General features: G+C 37.8%; 2 protein-coding genes across 2 annotated transcripts; one reads left to right on the forward strand and one right to left on the reverse strand.

Annotated features, from left to right (window-relative positions):
• Positions 1–2,184: 2,184 nt before the first annotated feature.
• On the reverse strand, positions 2,185–5,446 carry LOC117336484 (transmembrane protein 101-like). The gene is made up of 3 exons (XM_033897032.1): positions 5,313–5,446; positions 3,091–3,271; positions 2,185–2,856 (listed from the first exon to the last, which is right to left on the reverse strand). The coding sequence occupies exons 1-3, from the start codon at positions 5,420–5,422 to the stop codon at positions 2,389–2,391; spliced, it is 759 nt and encodes a 252-aa protein (XP_033752923.1). The 5' UTR covers positions 5,423–5,446; the 3' UTR covers positions 2,185–2,388.
• Positions 5,447–5,831: 385 nt separating this feature from the next.
• On the forward strand, positions 5,832–22,470 carry LOC117336485 (DNA repair protein XRCC4-like). The gene is made up of 12 exons (XM_033897034.1): positions 5,832–5,980; positions 6,223–6,364; positions 7,033–7,220; positions 9,793–9,963; positions 11,706–11,762; positions 13,439–13,493; positions 19,000–19,032; positions 19,674–19,767; positions 20,547–20,574; positions 21,194–21,312; positions 21,548–21,625; positions 21,981–22,470. Exons 2-12 carry the CDS (start codon positions 6,223–6,225, stop codon positions 21,997–21,999), a joined length of 984 nt encoding a protein of 327 aa, XP_033752925.1. The 5' UTR covers positions 5,832–5,980; the 3' UTR covers positions 22,000–22,470.
• Positions 22,471–25,417: the final 2,947 nt, after the last annotated feature.

Here is a 25,417-nt window from a genome sequence, read left to right on the forward strand (position 1 = left end):
TGGTGGTAGGGACTGATCCCCTACATGGACCAGAGTTAACTCCCCTGGACTGGTGGTAGGGACTGATCCCTTACATGGACCAGAGTTAATTCCCCTGACTGGTGGTAGGGACTGATCCCCTACCTGGACCAGAGTTAACTCCCCTGACTGGTGGTAGGGACTGATCCCCTACATGGACCAGAGTTAACTCCCCTGACTGGTGGTAGGGACTGATCCCCTACATGGACCAGAGTTAACTCCCCTGATTGGTGGTAGGGACTGATCCCCTATATGGACCAGAGTTAACTCCCCCTGACTGGTGGTAGGGACTGATCCCTTACATTGACGAGAGTTAAGTCCCCTGACTGGGGGTAGGGACTGATTCCCTACATGGACCAGAGTTAACTCCCCTGACTGGTGGTAGGGACTGATCCCCTACATGGACAAGAGTTAACTCCCCCTGACTGGTGGTAGGGACTGATCCCATACATGGACCAGAGTTAGCTCCCCTGACTGGTGGTAGGGACTGATCCCATACATGGACCAGAGTTAGCTCCCCTGACTGGTGGTAGGGACTGATCCCCTACATGGACCAGAATTAACTCCCCTGACTGGTGGTAGGGAGTGATCCCCTTCATTGACCAGAGTTAACTCCCCTGACTCGTGGTAGGGACTGATCCTCTACATGGACCAGAGTTAACTCCCCTTGACTAATATTCCGGACATATCCCCTGCAGGGACCAGAGCTAACACTTTCTGAATGGTAGTAGGGACTAATCCCCCACAGGCACCATGGTTAACTTCACCTGACTATTAATCTGGACTTACCCCCACAGGGACAGGGTTAACTTCCCCCGCCTAAGAGTCAGGACTTATCACAAACAGAGACCAGGGTTAACTCCCCTGACTAATAGTCTGAACTTATCCCCTACATGGACCAGAGTTAACTCTCTCCGACTAATAGTCAGGAGTTATCCCCAACAGGGACCAGAGTTAACTCCCCTTGACTAATATTCCGGACATATCCCCTGCAGGGACCAGAGCTAACACTTTCTGAATGGTAGTAGGGACTAATCCCCCACAGGCACCATGGTTAACTTCACCTGACTATTAATCTGGACTTACCCCCACAGAGACCAGGGTTAACTCCCCTGACTAATAGTCTGAACTTATCCCCTACATGGACCAGAGTTAACTCTCTCAGACTAATAGTCAGGAGTTATCCCCAACAGGGACCAGAGTTAACTCCCCCTGACTAATAATCCGGACTTATCCCTCACAGGGACATTGGTTAATTCCCTGGCCTCTGACTTGAGTTTTGACAGATCACCATCAGGGATAACTCCCCTTGACTGAAAGCTTAAGGTATGAAGAGATCCAAAACAAGCGTTCTTCCGATCAAGCTCGTTGTACTTTCTTTCTTCGGTTGTGTATACTTCTTATTGTGTATTTAATTTATTGATCACACTATCTAGTGAATTCTGCCATATTTGTGTGTATTTCATTTGTGTAATATACATGTACTCTGGAGCGTGTTTCAATGACTGTGCTCCAGAGATCGATTGTAACGTTATATCATAATATGGACATGGAACAATTAAATGGATGCCTCCCATTGATTTTGTCCTCAACATTTAAACTTCTAAATGTATGTTTTTGTTGTGTATTTGATTTAAGAAATCCTTAATTGGTTTTCATTTTGTATGAGATTATACAAAATTATATATTATACAGTAAATAATTATTTATCAAATTTGTCTTTAAGTTCTAATATTTAAGCCTCAAAAAATGAAAGACTCATTCTATAAAATCCCATATGAAATGAAAACTGGCCGAGATCCTATAAAGTGATTATATTAACATTTTTCAATATATCAAAAACTTTATCAATATATCAAAACATTTATCAATATATTTATCAATGTATCAAAACATTTATCAATATATCAAAACATTTATCAATATAACAAAACATTTATAAATATATAAATTTAATTTCTGCATTTTTCTAGACAACATATTAAATCCTTAGTCACAGATCATTTTTTACCACCAGTCAGGGGAGTTAACCCTGGTCCATCTGCTGTTACTTGATTTTCTTATTGTCGTTTTTATAATATTGAATGATCAGGTTTTAATTTGATACATATGTACCTGATAGAAACAGATCTTTAACAATTGTCATAACACACAATAAAAAACAAATTGTTTTGTACTTTGTATTTGATCAAATTAAAGTCAATGAAATGGATTTGCTGAATCACATGTAAGTTCTGGTATTATGTTTTCTTTAATATTTACCATTAAACTATTTAAAATCCAAGAAAAACATGTGGTAATAATAATAATCATATACATTATATCATAATCAGAGCAATATTTGAGTAATGAATTAATTTTCTGTTAATATCAATCGTTTTTCGTTTTCACAATATTATCAAATCGTATTGTCACCATTGCAAAGCCCAAGATAAGGAATATATCGTCCAGCACAATTCGGATTTGATTCCAATAATGCATTCCACGTCTGTCCACCCAAAATGTGAAGTCACAGTCCACAAACAGTGTGGATAATGTCAATAGAATTATCATAGAAATAGACATATCTCGAAGGAAATAACCAGAGAAAAAACTCATGGCTGCACATGCGATGATGAGCGTATAAAAGTATCTACTCCAGTCGCCGCCGACTATGTGGGTGAGAAAGGCACGTTTGTCTTCGGCACTGTTGTTGAGAATGTAGGTAAGTCCAATGAGTGTTATTCCAACAGTTATCTCCCCTAGTCTGCGTAGATGGCCGGATGTCATTCTGTCTTGAAGATGAGAGTACAATATGAACATCCCTGCACATCCTAAATGCCGAATGCCCATACGTATCTGGAATTAGCAATACACATCATTACAATACAACAGCATGTGAAATAAAAATTATGACATAAAACTTAAAAAAAAAAAAAAATTAGATATCTCATGAACCTCTTTTTTTTTTAAACCATTGTTTCTTTAAATCAAGTTTTACATATATACATGATTAGATGATGAGATAGAGGTCATTGGTTAAGGTCAAAGGGTCTAAGGTCAAAGTATTATAACAAAGAAAAAAAGACATACCCTTTGCCACTGTGAGTAGTGGAGGTGTGTGTTGGTGTACATGTTGAAGGCGAAGTAAATCATTTGTCCTGCGCACACTAATGATAGTTCTTTCTTCATCACTTTTCCAGACATCAGGAATCCACTTATGAGGAACACTGCGATATTGGCGTATATCAGGTTAGGATGCATGGGAGGCTGGCTGTAACGATACAGAGCAAATATAACAATGTGTACTTTAGAGTGATTATAACATAGCAGTGAATAGTCAATAAAATGAGTTTGGAGATTCAAAGAATGTAACTGAACCATGGGCCTTGGTATTAAATTTAAAATAATACAGTATACTGTGGTAAAATTAGGCAGCGTTATACCCTCAGGTCTAACGTTCAGACTTTTGGCACAATGGTTAGAACGCTCGCCTACCAATGCAAGCAGGAGGTCCCGGGTTCGATTCCCGGTCCGGTCACAACAAAGTCGAAGTCGAAAGGGGTAGTATGATCTCAAAGAGAGATGAAAGGACCTCTAAATGAAGACAAGGAGGAATGTGGTAAAAATAAAAATTGGGCAGCGTTTGGCTCTCGAGTTAAACGACTGGACTTTTGGCACAATGGTTAGAACGCTCCCCTACCAAGCGGGAGGTCCTGGGTTCGTGATTCCTTGGCCTGGTCACTACAATACATACGTACTTCCATACATTTTAGCAACAATTCTTTATAAAATTTCTGTTTGGCAACTACAAAATTACCACAGAGACTAGTTAACGAACATTTATACCACACTGCTCTTCGGCGGTGTATTTTTTACGTACCTAAATGTAATGAGTGACCAGGGAGTGTCCAGGGACATATTGCCCACCCAGGAATTTGTTAATTAATATTTTTTGATAATTGTTTTAACCTTTATCTAACACCATGCAAAATTTCTCCTCGATCAAATGATTGCATAATATGGAAATGCAGCACTGAAGTTGCAGTGCAGCGTGCACTTGAGTGTCCTGGGCATATTTTTCACACCCAGGAATTCGTTAATTTATATTTTTTAATTATTTTTTCTGTAACATACAGATTATACCTTTATCTAACATCGTGCAAAATTCCACCTCGCTCGGACGAGTGCATAATACTAAACTTTAGCATTAAATCTAAACGAAGTTACGATGAAGTTACCCTGTATTCAGCTGGCTGAGGTCAGCTCTCAAGTGTCTAGGACGATTTTTTCATGCCCAGGAAGTCGTAAATTTATATTTTTTGATTATTTTTTCTATAACAGAGATTATAGCTTTATCTAACATCGTGCAAAATTTTACTGCGATCGGAGGAGTGTATATCATAGTATTTTGATATTGAATCCAGCCTTCGGTGATCACTTCACTGTCCAGGCCATTTCATGTCTAGATCTACCATCCCTGAGATCTGACAAAGTAATCCCGTAGCACCGCCCACCTGCTGTGTGACCGGTAATTGTATGGGTTTACATAACAATTTAGCATGTCCCTATTAATTGATCTTTAACTCGCTTCCCTTCCCACAAATGTAACACATTAAAATCCGAAATAAAATACAAATAAAAACAACCATCTATCGGAAATTGTCTGTCCGTCGTCCAGAGCTACATTATCGCAGCTACAGAGACTAAACACAAAATACAAACTCACAGTTCATATGGTACATGTAATGCATATGGGACCACAGGTTTGGAATCTCTGGAGGAAAATCCTTTAGATTACATACATGTATATCTTACAGCTAAAAGATGTATCGGTGAATGGCTTCATTTTATATAGTAAAGACAGTGCGGCAACTCCGAGTTACAGAATGTAATATACATGTAAGCCTTGCGGCTTAATTGAAATGCAGCTAAGGAAGCAAAATTCAATGAAACGCACGCTACCAAATCAAATTTTTATTTTGTTTACATTTCTTTCCCATATTGCGGAATTCCTTCCTCTTTGTTTAAAGGTTTTTCAAATAATATTCAAGATTTAAAGGATTTAAAAGAAAAAATGAGATTTACTCATTAAGTCGCTGTTGAGAAAAAAAATAATAACAATAATCCTGGTACGGGGATCGGGTCCGGGACCGGGTGCGGCGTACACGAAATCACGCGGACCATATCCCGGTCCGTACCCATCGACATCGTTAGTCGGTCTGTTCGTTAGACGAGAGAAAATGTTTATATATATATATGTCGATTATACGTAAACCTTTCAACGTTTGCAACTGAGATAAACCCAGACTTACGTTTCATGCTGTGCCCGCTCTGCTAGCAACATTAAAAGTGATAGTGCATTGATGAAAGGGAAGCGGGCCAGGAGAAACTCAGGCGTCGACTTCAACAAGGCGGCGGCCATCTTTCTTAGTTATGGGCTTTCCTAATGTCCGGATTTAGCTTTCCGATTAATACGGGGACGTTATTGTTTTTTTTTTTAATTTTTTTCAATCTGCGTCGTTGCCAAGGTAGTAAAGAGTAATGTATGTAGAAAATCTAGAGAAAAAGCTATCTTCGTCCATGATCTGCCCAATCCTTTTTGTTGTTTCATTTTTGTTCAGTTTCCGGCAAACTGGACAAGATGCGTCACATTCCTGATATTAGAATGTTCCTTCATCAGATCGTCTCAAAAACTGTTTATTGATTATCTGTTTGTTTTATCATTCGTTCCTAAAATTAAAGTGTTAATTACAAAAAAAAAAAAACTAAATGCAATGTGTGGTTATAGTTATGGAGCTGATAGGGGTTATTCTCAGTCCATTTTCATTTTTTCCGCATTTTCTACTTGCAAGTTTTAAATTTAGCATTAGAAGACAACTTCCTGTTAAGCACCACCACTTTCTGTTTACATTGCAAGGAGTTTAGGCAGTTTGGAGACCGGGTTTTGACAGGACCTTCAGCTGCAGTATTTTCGGTAAAGGTAGACTAACAGGTGTGCATGATTAATACTAAACTTCACATACACCCAATTGACGTGCATACCATTGATATATTACCACCAGTGTTCATAAAATTATGTCCAGATATTCTAAACAAAATGTGCTCGATCATTATCCAGTACCACATCTAAAGTTCAAATGTGCAGTCCTATATTTCCCTCTAAATGACTAAATAAATTATGAGTATTTTTTTTTTATTTTTCATTGATTTTTTTTTTTCAAGATGGAGAGGAAGGCATTTATCAAGCTCGACCTAAATGAAGATAAACAAGTCTTTCTGTTGACAACTTTGACAGATGAAGATCAACCTGATTGTAAATTTAAATTGACTCTCTGTGATGGACTCAAAGTCTGGAGAGGACAAGGTAATAATGATCCAGTAATTTAACTTTTTGGGCCCAATCTATATGTATATAATTATATAGTGGCAAGTCAGCTCAAATGAATTGAGCGTCCATCTAGAGTTCGGAGGTTCCGGATTTGAGTCCTGGTCTGGTCGTTGCATTTTCCCTCTCCTGTTACATATGGCACCCAAATAGATACCCACATAGGTGGTATAGGGTCTCGTGTGTGTCTTCGGGGTCGAGGACTTTGTTGAAGGACGGAGAAGTGTAGCAGAACTGGACTGGGCTGAATGCTGTATGCCAAGTAGCTCAAACGGTTTAAATGTCCTAGAGTTTGGAGGTCCTGGGTTCGAGTCCGGGTCTCGTCATTACATGTTCCCTATCCTGATACATTATTTAGTGGAAATTAAAATACTGTCAACAGTAAAACTGTTAAAAATAAAAATTACTGGTAGGATATATAGTTGTAGAAAATATGTGATTTCATAATTATAATACAAAACAAAATGTTTATTGTTATAAACAAAAATACAATGATTTGTGTAATGTAAATGTATGTTTTATTTGATGTTTGGCTGTAAAAATTTAGTTTTTTTTTCACTTTATTATAAAATAACACTTAATTAGTTTAATTGATATTTCTCTGTATTTCATGTAATTTGATCAAATATTTTTTTTTAAATTTTCAGTGACTCAGATCAACTTTGGTGATCCAACAAAGAAAAGTAACAAATATCTTCAGGAGTATCAACGACAAACTGTGGAAGCTTTCACTGGGGAGGCTACTAATGATAATGAGTATCGATTCACACTTAAAAATCTGGCCAATTCAGTTGAACTCTCATGGAAAAGAAATGTGCCATCAAAAGAAATAGCGGTATGAATATTTTGTGTGTGAGAATCCAGAAATTAGACACCTGAATGATAAACAGCTGCCCTGACCTATGATCACCATTAGAAATTACATTTTTTTGCCCCCTAAGTATTCCCTAGACTTGTACAATGTTGATGTCTGATAAAAACCAGGATGTCAGCTTCCCCCTAGACACCCATCCTCACATCATCCTGGTTGTCAATATCTCCCTGGACACTATCCTTAATATGACCCTGACTGTAGGTGTCTCCCTAAGCACCCATGCTCAATATAACCCTGACTGTTGGTGTCTCCTTAAACACCCATGCTCAATATGACCCTGACTGTTGGTGTCTCCCTAAACACCCATACTCTTTGACCCTGACTGTTGGTGTCTCCTTAAACACCCATGCTCAATATGACCCTGCCTGTTGGTGTCTCCCTAAACACCCATGCTCAATATGACCCTGACTGTTGGTGTCTCCCTAAACACCCATACTCAATATGAGCCAGACTGTTGGTGTCTCCCTAAACACCTATACTCAATATGACCCTGACTGTTGGTGTCTCCCTAAACACCCATCCTCAATATATGACCCTGACTGTAGGTGTCTCCCTAAACACCCATCCTCAATATGACCCTGACTGTAGGTGTCTCCCTAAACACCCATCCTCAATATGACCCTGACTGTTGTTGTCTCCCTAAACACCCACACTCAATTTGACCCTGACTGTTGGTGTCTCCCTAAACACCCGTACTCAATATGAGCCCGACTGTTGGTGTCTCCCTAAACACCTATACTCAATATGACCCTGACTGTTGGTGTCTCCCTAAACACCCATCCTCAATATGACCCTGACTGTTGGTGTCTCCCTAAACACCCATATTCAATATGACCCTGACTGTTGGTGTCTCCCTAAACAGCCGTACTCAATATGAGCCCGACTGTTGGTGTCTCCCTAAACACCCATACTCAATATGTGTCTGACTGTTGGTGTCTCCCTAAACAGCCGTACTCAATATGAGCCTGACTGTTGTTGTCTCCCTAAACACTCATATTCAATATGACCCTGACTGTTAGTGTCTCCCTAAACAGCTGTACTCAATATGAGCCTGACTGTTGTTGTCTCCCTAAACACCCATATTCAATATGACCCTGACTGTTGGTGTCTCCCTAAACACCCATACTCAATATGTGTCTGACTGTTGGTGTCTCCCTAAACACCCATACTCAATATGACCCTGAATGTTGGTGTCTCCCTAAACACCAATTCTCAATATGACCCTGACTGTAGGTGTCTCCCTAAACACCAATTCTCAATATGACCATGACTGTTGGTGTCTCCCTAAACACCCATACTCAATATGTGTCTGACTGTAGGTGTCTCCCCAAACACCCATATTCAATATGACCCTGACTGTTGGTGTCTCCCTAAACACCCTTACTTAATATGACCATGACTGTTGACTTCTCCCTATTCACCCATCCTCAATATGACCCTGACTGTTGGTGTCTCCCTAAACACCCATATTCAATATGACCCCGACTGTTGGTGTCTCCCTAAACAGCCGTACTCAATATGACCCTGACTGTTGGTGTCTCCCTAAACTCCCATACTCAATACGAACCTGACTGTTGTCGTCTCCCTAAACACCCATGCTCAATATGACCCTGACTGTTGGTGTCTCCTTAAACATCCATACTCAATATGAGCCAGACTGTTGGTGTCTCCTTAAACACCCATGCTCAATATGACCCTGACTGCTGGTGTCTCCTTAACATCCATGCTCAATATGACCCTGACTGTTGGTGTCTCCTAAACACACCATACTCTTGACACTGGACTGTTGGTGTCTCCTTAACACCCAGGCTCAATATGACCCGGACGTTGGTGTCTCCCTAAAACACACCATATTCAATATGGACCCTGGACTGTTGGTGTCCTCCCTAAACAGAGCCGTACTCAATATGAGCCAGACTGTTGGGTGTCTCCCTAAACACCCATACTACAATAATGGTGTCTGACTGTTGGTGTCTCCTTAAACACCCATGCTCAATATGACCCTGACTGTTGGTGTCTCCCTAAACACCAATTCTCAATATGACCCTGACTGTTGATGTCTCCTTAAACATCCATGCTCAATATGACACTGACTGTTGGTGTCTCCCTAAACACCCATATTCAATATGACCCTGACTGTTGGTGTCTCCCTAAACAGCCATACTCAATATGAGCCCGACTGTTGGTGTCTCCCTAAACACCCATACTCAGTATGTGTCTGACTGTTGGTGTCTCCCTAAACACCCATACTCAATATTACCCTGACTGTTGGTGTCTCCCTAAACAACCTTACTCAATATGACCCTGACTGTTGGTGGCTCCCTAAATACCCATACTTTATATGACCCTGACTGTTGGTGTCTCCCTAAATACCCTTTCTTGAAAGTGGGTGCCAAGATCCTTCTGAGATCTCTTGTCTTTGATATTTATTTAATGAATTTTATGCAGATTTTCAGTTCCAAATATGTACAATATGCTTAAAATTCTTCCTATTGAAGCAAGAGATTGACACTGTGACTTCTTACTTTAATAGTTTCTGCTGGGTACAACGTCTCTTAAACCATGTAACGAGGAGAAGAGCAAAGATGTTGTAGCACAAATATTCCAGTACTGTATCGACCAAACTGTCGAGTTTAAAGACCAGATTCGAACACTGAATATAGAAAATGAAAACTTAGCACAGGAGCGTGTTAATGCTTTAAAGGTAAGGTCAATTATACATACAGGAGATTTATATTATACATACAGGAGATTTATATTATACATACAGTAGATTTATATTATACATACAGGGGATTTATATTATACATACAGGAGATTTATATTATACATACAGGGGATTTATATTATACATACAGGAGATTTATATTATACATATAGGGGATTTATATTATACTTATATAATTACAGGAGATTTATATTATACATACAGGAGATTTATATTATACATACAGGGGATTTATTTTATACATATTATACATACATACAGGAGATTTATATTATACATACATACAGGAGATTTATATTATACATACAGGAGATTTATATTATACATACATACAGGAGATTTATATTATACATACATACAGGAGATTTATATTATACATACAGGAGATTTATATTATACATACATACAGGAGATTTATATTATACATACATACAGGAGATTTATATTATACATGCAGGAGATTTATATTATACATACAGGAGATTTATATTCTACATACAGGAGATTTATATTATACATACAGGAGATTTATATTCTACATACAAGAGATTCATATTTACTCTTGTTTTTTATTTGCTGATAATAGATAACAATTGGATAATAACTGTACACTAATTTTCTACCAGATTAAACCAGTTATTAATCCCCTACAACAAAATCACAATGGTATCATATTGGCATTAGCTTATATCTGTCCATTTTTCTGTCTGTCTAAAAAGATTATCTGGACATTGATCTCTTACCAAACTTGCTGAACTCTTCCTAAACATGCCAACCATTTTCAATGAAACTATTTGTTGGAGAAAGTAATGTCAGGGACAATATGTAGATGTCTATGCAGGTTTTCATTTGCAGATACTTTCCAGGGCTCATACATTTTTTTTGCAGAATGAAATTTTGCCTGTTTTGGTAGTGAGGTCATTATAAATACATGGCTTGTGGAATAAAGGCCAATAACTCTTGCTGCCCTTTGGTCAAATAGTGTAATAATAAAGAAGAAACAGTGAAATGTGTAATGACCTTGCTCTGCCCATTTTCCTCCATACTTTTTTCATTTTTTATGAAGAAATTGTATATTTCTATGATTTTCTATGATTTTAATCAAGAAACTTATTTGATTTTCCATCATGGATATATTTTTTTTGCACTATCAACAGCAGATCCAATATGATAAACTTGTAACTATCAACTTGCTACTTCTCATCTTTGTTTTATATACATGTACAAACTGTATACTGAAGTTAGCCATTGGTTTACAGTAGCTTTGACAGTTCTAGTTGACATCAATATAGAAAGGCTAATTATATCTATCCGTTAGAGTTGAGAAACTACACAGCACTCAAAAGAAAGTAGCCTTTCAATATGATATTAACTAGAACTGTCAAAAAATATTGCGGAATATTCAATGGAAATTCGCATCTCGCAGGATGCTAGGAAAAACATCTATATTTCGATTTTAAAACTACTCTTAAACATCATTTTTTCCAAATTTTTGGTTTCCAAACACATGTGATATATTTTTATTAAAAGTAATTGAAAAATGAGGAAATATTTAATCTTGATAATTTGACCAAGTAAAGAGGGGGTGATATTGACAGTGGTGCATATCATAATGTGTTTTCACTGTATGATAAAGGGCAAAATATTTGTAGAGCAACATTTTACGATACATTGTAATTACAAACACAATTCGATAACATAATGTGTTTGATTTTTAGAGACTGGAGAAATGTGTTGTGGCGAAAGAAGACATGGAAAAGGACTTATACTCCAAGGTACATGTAGCAACACTTTACATCATAAATGATCCTCAAACAGAGGTCTGCCCTGCAGGTAGGGCGTAAGAATTGTACCTGCTGCCCCCATTGCATGATCGTAAGAGGCGACTAAACTTGGGATCTTATCTTTTCTCTTCTTTCTTAACAACTTTCTACTTCCTAATGTCTCCCTTGACAATGCCTCACTTTTGGCCTTAAGTTGAGCGTTTGCCCCTGTGAGGAAGGCTTTGGGTTCTGTCCCCTGGCCGAAACATACCAGAGTCTTTAAAAATGGTAGTTGCTACTCCTGCTTAGCGCTCAGCATATTTGAAGTGGAACGACTGGTTCGCCCGTTGTCAGTATAATGTGACCTGGTGGGGTGTGATGCTGTGTGTCTTCGGCAGTATGCTTCAGTGAGGTAGCACTATAAATCGGCAAAAGTTCCGGCCTATCACAAGGAGACTAACACGAACATACCGCAGCCTCCCAAAACACACTCACCAAACGCATGCATGTCGCACGCATGGGAGTCTGTTAATAGGACGTTAAACAAAATAAACCAAACCAAACCAAACCAGTATTACTAAAGCCTGATACGACCAATGACCCATCCGCCAATGACCCATCCGGGTCTCCATATGATTTTTTCTGTGATATGCCAAGGGGGCAACACATAGACACTGCGTTCTGGTCGGGTGTGGGCCTTTTGTATGGAGTTCAGTGAGGTAGCCACCAGCTACTACAATTGTAATCCGCCTCATTATACACTGACTGCTACCCAGGTGTTGGCCTCTTGTATATTGTTTAATGAGGTAGCCACCAGCTACTACATGGGGAGCCTGCCTCCAAATGACTGTTCACTGGGTGATAATTCCACAAACAAACATCGAAATACTGGGGAACTATTCTTTAAAAGGGTCCACACAATACGAATGTCTTCTACAGTAGATACAGAGGTGCATTTTACAACAAATTAAAAGGAAGATAAATACCATCTTCATCCTAATAAGGGCACCTGCAGTATTAAGTGCACCCTCAGCTTTCTTCAAGAAAAGAGGAAGGGCGCACTTATTCAATAAATAAAAGTTCCTTATTTTACTGACCTGCTTATATAATCTGTAATCTTTAAACAAAGACCCTGGAAGGGGCCATGGTGGCCGAGTGGTTAAGGTGTCCTGACACTTCAACACTAGCCCTCCACCTCTGGGTTGCGAGTTCGAAACCTACGTGGGGCAGTTGACAGGTACTGACTGTAGGCTGGTGGTTTTTCTCCTGGTACTCTGGCTATCCTCCACCGCCAAAACCTGGCACGTCCTTAAATTACCCTGGCTGTTAATAGGACGTTAAACAAAAACAAACCAAACCAATCCCTGGATTGTTTTTACTACATGTACATAATAATATTCAAATATGCATGGTAAATAAAAAAAAAAAAAAATGTTTTTAAATCCTTCCAGATTTCACATGGAAACTTTTCCTGTACATCTTTTTATTAAGCACTCCTTTTGTGTTTTTGTAAGTCTACAGCACATTTATTAGGTTATACATGTATATGGTATTTAGACCTGTGTACAGTAGGAACGGGTGTCAAATGTGTGATGTTGATAGAACCACGCTACATTTTTATCAAAACGATTGAATATTCATCAAACAATTTTTCTACATTCTTTTTCATTTTAATATCTTGTTAACAGTTTGTTGCGGTGCTGAATGCTAAAAAGGAGAAGATTCAGAGGCTGAAAGATCAAAGTAAGTTGATTTTATCACCCAATTAGTAAACACATATTATAAAAACAGAATTACATGCAATTATATGCATGGAATACTGTATAAGGGATTTGAAATGTTTATATTTCTTTTTTATATTTTAAAGTATATTAAATTGTCATGTCAGCGAAATCCTATAATATTTTGGAAACTAATAGATTGATTGTGTTTAAAAACCTTTTGACAACTATGGCATTTTTTTTAAGCAAAAAACATCTAGACATGGCTTAATGTTGCTGAACCCTTTCAACCCTTAGAAAGTTAAGTGGACTCTTCCATACGATCATCATTTGAAATTCAATATGGTCAGTAGGGGTGAAAGGGTTTAACTATTTCACCTACAGATATACTTAAATGAGGTCTTTGTGGAATGGAAAAACAGCTGTACAAGTAAATAAGACAATGATTCTAATAAGTTATAATTTTATTTATCCTCATGTTATTAGCCCACCATCATCAGATGGTGGGCTATTCAAATCGCCCTGCGTCCGTGGTCCGTCGTCCGTCCGTCCGTCCGTAAACAATTCTTGTTATCGCTATTTCTCAGAAAGTACTGAAGGGATCTTTCTCAAATTCCATATGTAAGTTCCCCTTGGTGCCTAGTTATGCATATCGCATTTTGAGACCTATCAGAAAACAACATGGCCGACAGGCAGCCATCTTGGATTTTGACAATTGAAGTTTGTTATCGCTATTTCTCAGAAAGTACTGAAGGGATCTTTCTCAAATTCCATATGTAAGTTCCCCTTGGTGCCTAGTTATGCATATCGCATTTTGAGACCTATCAGAAAACAACATGGCCGACAGGCAGCCATCTTGGATTTTGACAATTGAAGTTTGTTATCGCTATTTCTCAGAAAGTACTGAAGGGATCTTTCTCAAATTCCATATGTAAGTTCCCCTTGGTGCCTAGTTATGCATATCGCATTTTGAGACCTATCAGAAAACAACATGGCCGACAGGCAGCCATCTTGGATTTTGACAATTGAAGTTTGTTATCGCTATTTCTCATAAAGTACTGAAGGGATCTTTCTCAAATTTCATATGTAGGTTCCCCTTGGTGCCTAGTTATGCATATCGCATTTTGAGACCAATCGGGAAACAACATGGCCGACAGGCAGCCATCTTGGATTTTGACAATTGAAGATTGTTATCGCTATTTCTCAGGAAGTACTGAAGGGATCTTTCTCAAATTTCATATGTAGGTTCCCCTTGGTGCCTAGTTATGCATATTGGATTTTGAGACCAATCCAAAAACAACATGGCCGACAGGCAGCCATCTTGGATTTTGACAATTGAAGTTTGCTATCTCTATTTCTCAGAAAGAATTGAAGGGATCTTTCTCAAATTTCATATATAGGTTCCCCATGGTGCCTAGTTATGCATATCGCATTTTGAGACCTATCAGAAAACAACATGGCCGACAGGCAGCCATCTTGGATTTTGACAATTGAAGTTTGTTATCGCTATTTCTGAGAAAGTACTGAAGGGATCTTTCTCAGATTTCATATGTAGGCTCCCCTTGGTACTTAGTTATGCATATTGCATTTTGAGACCAATCGGAAGACAACATGGCCGACAGGCAGCCATCTTGGATTTTGATAATTGAAGTTTGTTATCGCTATTTCTCAGGAAGTACTGAAGGGATCTTTCTCAAATTCCATATGTAGGTTCCCCTTGGTGCCTAGTTATGCATATCGCATTTTGGGACTTATAGGAAAACAACATGGCTGACAGGCAGCCATCTTGGATTTTGACAATTGAAGTTTGTTATCTCTATTTCTCAGAAAGGACTGAAAGGATCTTTCTCAAATTTCATATATAGGTTCCCCTTGGTGCCTAGTTATGCATATCGCATTTTGAGACCTATCGGAAAACAACATGGCCGACAGGCAGCCATCTTGGATTTTGACAATTGAAGTTTGTTATTGCTATTTCTGAGAAAGCAATGAAGGGATCTTTCTCAAATTTCATATGTAGGTTCCCCTCGATGCCTAGTTATGCATGTTGCATTTTGAGACCAATCGGAAAACAACATGGCCGACAGGCAGCCATCTTGGATTTTGACAATTGAAGTTTGTTATCTCTATTTCTCAGAAAGGACTGAAGGGATCTTTCTCAAATTTCATATATAGGTTCCCCTTGGTGCCTAGTTATGCATATTGGATTTTGAGACCAGTCAGAAAACAACCTGGCTGACAGGCAGCCATCTTGGATTTTGATAATTGAAGTTTGTTATCGCTTTTTAGCCCACCATCATCAGATGGTGGGCTATTCAAATCGCCCTGCGTCCGTGGTCCGTCGTCCGTCCGTCCGTCCGTCCGTCCGTCCGTCCGTAAACAATTCTTGTTATCGCTATTTCTCAGAAAGTACTGAATGGATCTTTCTGAAATTTCAGATGTAGGTTCCCCTTGGTGCCTAGTTATGCATATTGCATTTTGAGACCAATCGGAAAACAACATGGCCGACAGGCAGCCATCTTGGATTTTGACAATTGAAGTTTGTTATCGCTATTCTGAGAAAGTACTGAAGGGATCTTTCTCAAATTTCATATGAAGGTTCCCCTTGGTGCCTAGTTATGCATATTGCGTTTTGAGACCAATCGGTAAACAACATGGCCGACAGGCAGCCATCTTGGATTTTGACAATTGAAGTTTGTTATCGCTATTTCTGAGAAAGTGCTGAAGGGATCTTTCTGAAATTTCATATGAAGGTTCCCCTTGGTGCCTAGTTATGCATATAGCGTTTTGAGACTAATCCGAAAACAACATGGCCGATAGGCAGCCATCTTGGATTTTGACAATTGAAGTTTGTTATCGCTATTTCTGAGAAAGTACTGAAGGGATCTTTCTCAAATTTCACATGTAGGTTCCCCTTGGTGCCTAGTTATGCATATTGCGATTTGAGACCAATCTGAAAACAACATGGCCGACAGGCAGCCATCTTGGATTTTGACAATTGAAGTTTGTTATCACTATTTCTGAGAAAGTAATGAAGGGATCTTTCTGAAATTGCAGATGTAGGTTTTCCTTGGTGCCTAGTTATGCATATTGCGTTTGAGACCAATCTGAAAACAACATGGCCGACAGGCAGCCATCTTGGATTTTGACAATTGAAGTTTGTTATCGCTATTTCTGAGAAAGTATTTAAGGGATCTTTCTCAAATTTCATATGTAAGTTTCCCTTGGTGCTTAGTTATGCATATTGCGTTTTGAGACCAATCTGAAAACAACATGGCCGAAAGGCAGCCATCTTGGATTTTGACAATTGAAGTTTGTTATCACTATTTCTCAGAAAGTACTGAATGGATCTTTCTGAAATTTCAGATGTAGGTTCCCCTTGGTGCCTAGTTATGCATATTGCATTTTGAGACCAATCGGAAAACAACATGGCCGACAGGCAGCCATCTTGGATTTTGACAATTGAAGTTTGTTATCGCTATTTCTGAGAAAGTACTGAAGGGATCTTTCTCAAATTTCATATGAAGGTTCCCCTTGGTGCCTAGTTATGCATATTGCGTTTTGAGACCAATCGGTAAACAACATGGCCGACAGGCAGCCATCTTGGATTTTGACAATTGAAGTTTGTTATCGCTATTTCTGAGAAAGTGCTGAAGGGATCTTTCTGAAATTTCATATGAAGGTTCCCCTTGGTGCCTAGTTATGCATATAGCGTTTTGAGACTAATCCGAAAACAACATGGCCGATAGGCAGCCATCTTGGATTTTGACAATTGAAGTTTGTTATCGCTATTTCTGAGAAAGTACTGAAGGGATCTTTCTCAAATTTCACATGTAGGTTCCCCTTGGTGCCTAGTTATGCATATTGCGATTTGAGACCAATCTGAAAACAACATGGCCGACAGGCAGCCATCTTGGATTTTGACAATTGAAGTTTGTTATCACTATTTCTGAGAAAGTAATGAAGGGATCTTTCTGAAATTGCAGATGTAGGTTTTCCTTGGTGCCTAGTTATGCATATTGCGTTTTGAGACCAATCCGAAAACAACATGGCCGACAGGCAGCCATCTTGGATTTTGACAATTGAAGTTTGTTATCGCTATTTCTGAGAATGTACTGGATGGATCTTTCTGAAATTGCAGATGTAGGTTTCCCTTGGTGCCTAGTTATGCATATTGCGTTTTGAGACCAATCTGAAAACAACATGGCCGACAGGCAGCCATCTTGGATTTTGACAATTGAAGTTTGTTATCGCTATTTCTGAGAAAGTATTTAAGGGATCTTTCTCAAATTTCATATGTAAGTTTCCCTTGGTGCTTAGTTATGCATATTGCGTTTTGAGACCAATCTGAAAACAACATGGCCGAAAGGCAGCCATCTTGGATTTTGACAATTGAAGTTTGTTATCACTATTTCTGAGAAAGTATTAAAGGGATCTTTCTCAAATTTCATATGTAAGTTTCCCTTGGTGCCTAGTTATGCATATTGCATTTTGAGACCAATCTGAAAATAACATGGCTGACAGGCAGCCATCTTGGATTTTGACAATTGAAGTTTGTTATCGCTATTTCTGAGAAAGTACTGAAGGGATCTTTCTCAAATTTCATATGGAGGTTCCCCTTGGTGCCTCGTTATGCTTATTGCATTTTGAGATCAATTGGAAAACAATATGGCCGACAGACCGCCATCTTGGATTTTGACAATTGAAGTTTGTTATCTCTATTTCTCAAAGTACTGAATGGATCTTTCTCAAATTTCATAAGTAGGTTCCCCTTGGTCCCTTGTATTGCATTTTTGGACCAGTCTGTCCTGAAAACAACCTGGCAAACAAACAGCCATTATTGTTAAATCTCAAATTTCTTATATAGCTAGGATTCCCTTGTTTGAAAAGTACTGGAGGGATGTCTCAATTTGCACAGATTAGTAAAATGAAGGGAAAAGTAGAGAAAAGATCAATCTGACATGGAACCTATGAAGATCATTCAATGGTGGGCGCCAAGATCCCTCTGGGATCTCTTGTTTACAGAAGGTACTGAAGGGATCTTTCTCAAATTTCATTTGTAGGTTGCCCTCTATGCCTAGTTATGCATATTGGATTTTGAGACCAGTCAGAAAACCACCTGGCTGACAGGCAGCCATCTTGGATTTTGACAATTGAAGTTTGTTATCGCTATTTTACAGAAGGTACTGAAGGGATCTTTCTCAAATTTCATATATAGGTTCCCCTTGGTCCCTGGTGTTGCATTTTGGGACCAATCCGAAAACAACATGGCTGACAGACAGCCATTATCGCTAAATCTTAAATTTTATATATAGGTTCCCCTTGTTTGAAAAGTACTAGAGGGCTGTTTCTGAATTTACACAGATTAGTAAGACTTAGAGGAAGGGAAAAGTAGGGAAAAGATCAATCTGACATGGAACCTATAAAGATCATTCAATGGTGGGCGCCAAGATCCCTCTGGTTTTAGTTTTATTTTACTTTTATCTATCCAGTATTATGAGTAATGTGTGCCAAATTTTCTTTTGCAGTAGAAAATGGAGCTCCCACTCCTGTTGTTTCAGGTAAAAAATCATTACAAGTTTAAATGCAACATGAATTTATACCCTAACATCTAATAGAATATAAGTGTTAAGGCAATACGAATAAGAACATCTCTCGATTGTCGACTGTTCAGGTGGCACTTCCATTTGCTTTTGTAGAATTCTTGTTTGATTTGATCAATTTCAACAATTTAACTGAATTGCCAAATTATGTAAAGATTAGTATACTGGTATATGTAGTTTGTTTAGCTGAACTCCATCTCCGATCCATTGAGAGGGGCCACAATAGCTTAGTTAGTTAGAGTGCCCGCCATTGATATCTCAGGTGGAGATCCGAGGTGAATGGTTCGATGCTCACTACCTGTGTCGGTTTGTGTTTCTTGGGAAGCTGTCAATCAAGCCTGTCTGTGCTGCTGTGGTTGTGTTCTCTGGATAGCATGTGATGGGCCTCCTGTATGTTGTTAAGTGAGGTAGTCACCAGCTACTACAAGGCAAGATATATACTTCTAACTCAAACTACAATGTAGGGGTTGGGCCTGTTACAGGACAATGAAACCGTGTAGAGCAACATTTTTGACTAACTGCAATCGATATGGGAGGGCTTTTTTATCAGCCATGGGCTTATTTGGAATGTAAAAACAGTTATATTTTGCCTTCAACAGACAGTGAAGAAGAACCCTCAGCCAGTACCTCAGGGACAAGGAAAACAACATCCAACGCAACAGCTGCTCGCAAGAGAAAAGCATCAGATGAAAGGTGATGGAAATTTTACATGTCTTCTATACTTACCGTAATTCCTCTTCAGATATTTTTATGTTTCATTTTACATGTATCCCTAAATGACTGATGTGTTCAATTTCAACAAATTTTATTGACAGAAAAAAGTTGTCAGTAGGATTGGACACCAGGCAGAGCCTATCTCTATAACTACTCTCCTTAAGGAAATTGAAAATCTCCATTTATAGATTTCAACTCTGGATGTCATTAAATGTCCTTTGAATACACTTTTTTTTTTAACTTTTTTGTTTTTATGCCCCACCATTAAATGGGGGGATATAGTGTTACCCATGTCCGTTCCATCCCTTCGGGTCCTTTCCCGATGTAAAGTAACTACATGTAGCTAATATCAGGAACTGTGTTTTGGGGTGTCAGGTGGCATTGGAGGCATACAGACATTTTCTAGGTTTTTTTTTTAAATTTCCTCCGTTTCCTGCCAGGTATCAACACTTTTCAGGCCTTGAGTATCACTAATAATCAATAAGGATGAAAAAATACATGATGCATTTTTTTAAAAATAATTCAGCATAAGTGTATCTAACAATGACGTTTTTTAAAAGGTGATAATATCTTGTTTGTCTTTTGTACAACCTTTTTAGAAAGTTAATACATGTATCATAACATTGCCGTATAAATCTAGATATCATACATTCCACTGTACAGTAGATATAAATATTCCCCCCTCATAACTGAGTATCAATATGACTTCCTGTGTCAGTAGAGTATAGACCTTATAATATGTCGTCCTGTCATTGCAGTGAGGGAGATACATCAGATGAAAACCTGGTGAGTTGTCTTTTTTTTTTTTTTTTATATATATATTTTGAAATTATTAAGTCATATTGGTGATACATTGAAACTAAATCTGAACCTAAATCTAACTTTTATAGATCTATAACTTCAACAACTGATTAGATTATTAATGTATCGCAACAAAATGGAAAACATTATAAAAATGTACTAGACACACTGTTCTCTGTTAAGGCAATAAGTTTTCCTGCACTGTATGTAGTGCATTAGATATTTATCAGGATTTGCACTGTTAGATTTGAACAATAGTTCAGGTCACCAATTTAATTATCATTTATAATTCTTGTGATTAGTAATGATCAACTAGGATTTCTAAAATGCAAAAAAAAAAATCATTGTGACTTACCTTTAATTTGTTTTTAAAATTTGATGAAATACTTAGGAAGGTTCCAATTTTAATGATAAACAGAATCTCAAACTAGTTTCCATTACGTTTTATAGACTGGACCTCAAACTATGAATTATACCTCACTATATATATATCGTGTTATATATTCAGTCATCTTTCGAAGCAGTATTCTTACACAATCACAAACAAAAGAAACAGATACATTTTTGTACTAAATTATAATATGAGATACAAATTAATATTCAGACACCCTCCCCTTCGAGACGAACGAGAAAGAAAGGTGCTAAACCAAGTAAAACAGAGGATGATGATGGATTAGTACTAGACGAGAGTATCGATACCGTCAAGTCTAAAGTCGTCAGAAGGTAAGTTGCGGATTTAAGGTTCTGTACATCTAGGGAAATAATTTTATTATACCAAAATGTAAAAATATTTGTAATCCTACTTCAAATGAAAATTGTGAAAGACATAGGCCGTTTGGGCCTCTTCCATGTTTATCATCTGGGTAATAATCATCAATATGCCATGTTGTGCTATCTATGTGTCAAGATAAATGGTGCCAGAGGAATTATTTTTGTATCACATTTTCTTTCTGTTCAGGCCTAGACGACCGCCAGGAGGGAATAAAAAACAGACTCCATCTAAACCGGTCCTGCCGAGAGTCAATTCAGATAGTTCGTAAGTATCCTTACGATTATTACATGTTTCAAATTAAACGTTTTAATGATCGAACTATTACAAAATTGTTAATATGATGACAATCAAGACATAAATGAACTTTGTACTACATTGGTATGTTACATAACTATATTAATTTTACCAAAAGTTTATTGTTTTGTTCGAAACATCTTGGAAAATCATTGAAAAATGACAGAGAGTCCTGGAAAAGTCTTGGAATTTGATGAGCTTATGTAGGTATACCATGGAGTGCTGTTAATGTTAAAAGTTTTAAATACATGTATGTTAATTTTATCACATGAACAAAATGATATTCGTGATAAATACTGAAGTCATCATCCTTTTGATATTTCAGTAACAGTTCCGGCACCTAACAAGAGATCGAGCGTGAGGAAGTCGAATTCTGGCCGGTCAAACAGATCATCTGATAATGTGGATATTGACGATTTACTAGATGACATGTAGAGACAACTTTTTTGTAGATGAAATAAAATTTAATTAATTTTCTCAATGAATCATGATGCAGTAATATCAACACTAATGATACTTGGTGACAGTAAAATTATGTTTTCTTAGAAAATTTGTCATCAGTTGGACCAACAGATATTCTTCACCAAACTTTTCAGTCAGACGATTCTCCTTATAATCATCATCATCATCATGAAATTTCGAATGAAATTTTAACTTGGCAGCAGAGTGTCAGTTGTGTTTTTGTGAAACTTTTGACGAACAATAGTCTATGATCCTATCTATTGTACAATAAGTGACGTCACATATTACATTTTTTTTAGGATACTGATCTACATACATATTTATATTTTGTGTAAATAAACATATCAAAACAACTGAAAGTTTGTTGTCACATGAAAAAAAAACCTTTTCTTTGGTGAGGGATCTGCCTTCAGACATCCGTCAGGGTTGGTTCAAAACTGATAAAACAATTTTCATGATATATTTTTACAGGCGCTATAAGTATTTCAAATGAATAGAGCAGTCGTTGTAAAATAGCATTGCAGTTCATGGAATTGTTTCATACGGTTCTGATGTTATGGTCAACTCTACCAAGTTATTAATTTATTACAATATATTAAATGTTTGTAGCCACCATCTTGTCACTACCCGGTTACCTTCCAACCACAGGGGCTTGACACGATTTTCCAAATGATGGTCAATATATATACATGCATTGGCCTATATAGTGTCTAATACATGTATGTATATGGACCATCATTTGGAAAATCGTGTCAAGCCCCTGTACTTCGAACTATAAGAAACCAGTAGTGAAATTTGTGACAGCGAAACCATAGGGCATATCATCAAAAATGGACTATTTGAACTTTACATCACACAAGAGATTGGAAAATTTCTTTTGAAATAATGATGAGTACCATAGTCGACATGAATCTCTCGAAACCAATGATTCATCTTTGAAAGAGATCGTACTAATAGGAGCAGTCTTTGCTTTCTTTGGCGGGGGAGAGCCAGGGTGCTTCCATTGTTTCGATTGTTGTTTGACCTCTGGGGTAAAATGCTGGACCCATGTGACAAATCTCTGAAGAAAGTTGGCATGATCTTCCTCAAAAAGGTTACGATTAGCACGTGATAATGTGCGCCTGGTGTTCTTCTGATTAACTGTCGGAAGTCTTGGTACCCATCGGGCTGAAAGCTTTCTCATTTTGCAAGGTCCTGGGTCAGAATAAAATTAACTCTTTCCTGAGAAATGCCAACTCTACTGGCTATACATCTTTCTGTGACTCGTCTGTCTGTCATAACAATATCATGAACTTTATTGACCATTTCTGGGGTTGCAACATTGACAGGCCTTTCAGGACAAGGGCCATCCTCAAGGCTGTGTCGGCCGCGCTTAAAATCTGCAACCTACCTTTCCACTGTTGTATGACTACCATATCATTATGGATATCCTTAGGCGTTAAACCTTTTAATGCAAATATTGTATCACTGCTCTTTCACCGATTTTGTCCATTATGCATCAGTCGCTTGTCTTGTTTACATTAGAGTGTAATCTCGTCGATATAAACTAAACAATGAGACCAGCCCTTCGGTACACTGTCCATATAGTCAGAGAATAGTATTTCACAGGTGTTTTTTTTATTTTGCTGGGTTTTTTTTGGGTTTTTTTATTTGTTTTTGTTTTGTTTGTTTTTTCAAATCCAGAAGCCGGAGATGACCCCTTTCCTATGTACGAGACAATTATCGAACAACGAAATCCGAACAAAAACGTATACAAATCGTAAAGAGTTTTTCCTTGTAAATTAAGCTTATTATTCGTGATAACTTTCCGACTTCATTTCAGAGTTGAAGTAAAGCAGTTGGACAATTAAACAAAAATCTAATGCGCGGTTCGAATGATGAATCGGGAGCCTTTGTCCGTCAAAACAGGTTACTTTACTGTACTATATGCTCTTACCCCCGAAAAAGTAAAGCTAGACTCGTTTTTTTCCGAATAACGAACAACTCGCTTTATCTTTGAAAGAAGATAATCATTTTTATATATTAAACGCATAGTAACAACCATTTAAATGTTACAGAGTCTGACATACTGTAGATAATGGCAGGATTTTGATGCAGCGTCTTGTCCAGCCATTCAAGAATGGTGTCAAAACTGTTTATCGCATCTACAACGCCACGCTGCCGACTGCCCAATAATCCAACTGCCGTCCTTCTTTGGAAAGTTGTACTGTATCTCTGAGGATTGCAGAAAAAATCATTACGCGCGTTTAATACTTATATTTCCGTTTTTGATTAAAAGTTTTTTTTCTTATATCCAATCTGTTATCGCATTCAAATGTCAAATTTCTTATTTTCCATCTTTTTAATGTGATTTTTTTTTATTTTCCTGCTTACAAATGTTTGTGACACCAACGCCCATATGCTCACGGTTTTACACAAAATTGAACAAAATTCGAGACATGTAAAAAAAAAAGTAGCCAGGTTCATCAAATGGAATGAACAGAAATTATGTTTGATTCCAATACATCGCCTGTGTGATATAGCTAATTATAGGTAAACGTGGAACTTAACAAAAGTTCTAAACCGTGGACGGACGGTCAAACAGAAGCCTGGTGAATCTTCCGTAATGAAATGTAGATGTTGATATCTATCAATCATTCCAAACAACTGATTTCTCTGTCCGATCCCCAATCTAAACGCTATCTAATCGATATTTCTGCTGCTCGGTGTATATTGCGCTAAATATCTGGCTTTACGCAGGACCAATTCCTTACCCGGATTAATCATATAAAATTGATGGTTGTAATGACCCATGGATTGCTGAGACATTCTAGAGATAGCTTGAATTTCTAGGGTCATCTTTTATAATTATTAAAGCGATATGCATGTACAATGTAGATGACTTTCCTTCAGCCGACCAACTTTCAGACCGGATAAAAAGGGTGCTGTGACCGTGTCATTGCCTGTTTACTTTATACATGTATACATTTTAGTTGTATTAGAGCCCTTTCTTTACTGACATACAATTGTAGCAGTACTGTTTTAAATAGCAGTTGTGATTTTACGCTTAATTTATATGTTAACTAGATATTTTATTTCCTATAAAGAAGCTTTCTCTGCTCTGCAAGTAGGGCATAGTTGTCCAAACTGCATGATCGGTTAGCTGCAACTACTTTTGGGATCTTATATTTTCTCTTAATTCTAAATAACTGTTTCCTGTCTGAAATCTACATTGACGCTGTCTCACATCAGGTATTTAATTGAACATTCGCCCCTGTAATGACTTTGGGTTCTGTCCCCTGGTCGAGTGAGATGGACATT

Source organism: Pecten maximus, chromosome 10 (assembly GCF_902652985.1).
Source record: "Pecten maximus chromosome 10, xPecMax1.1, whole genome shotgun sequence".
Classification (NCBI taxonomy): Eukaryota; Metazoa; Mollusca; class Bivalvia; order Pectinida; family Pectinidae; genus Pecten; species Pecten maximus.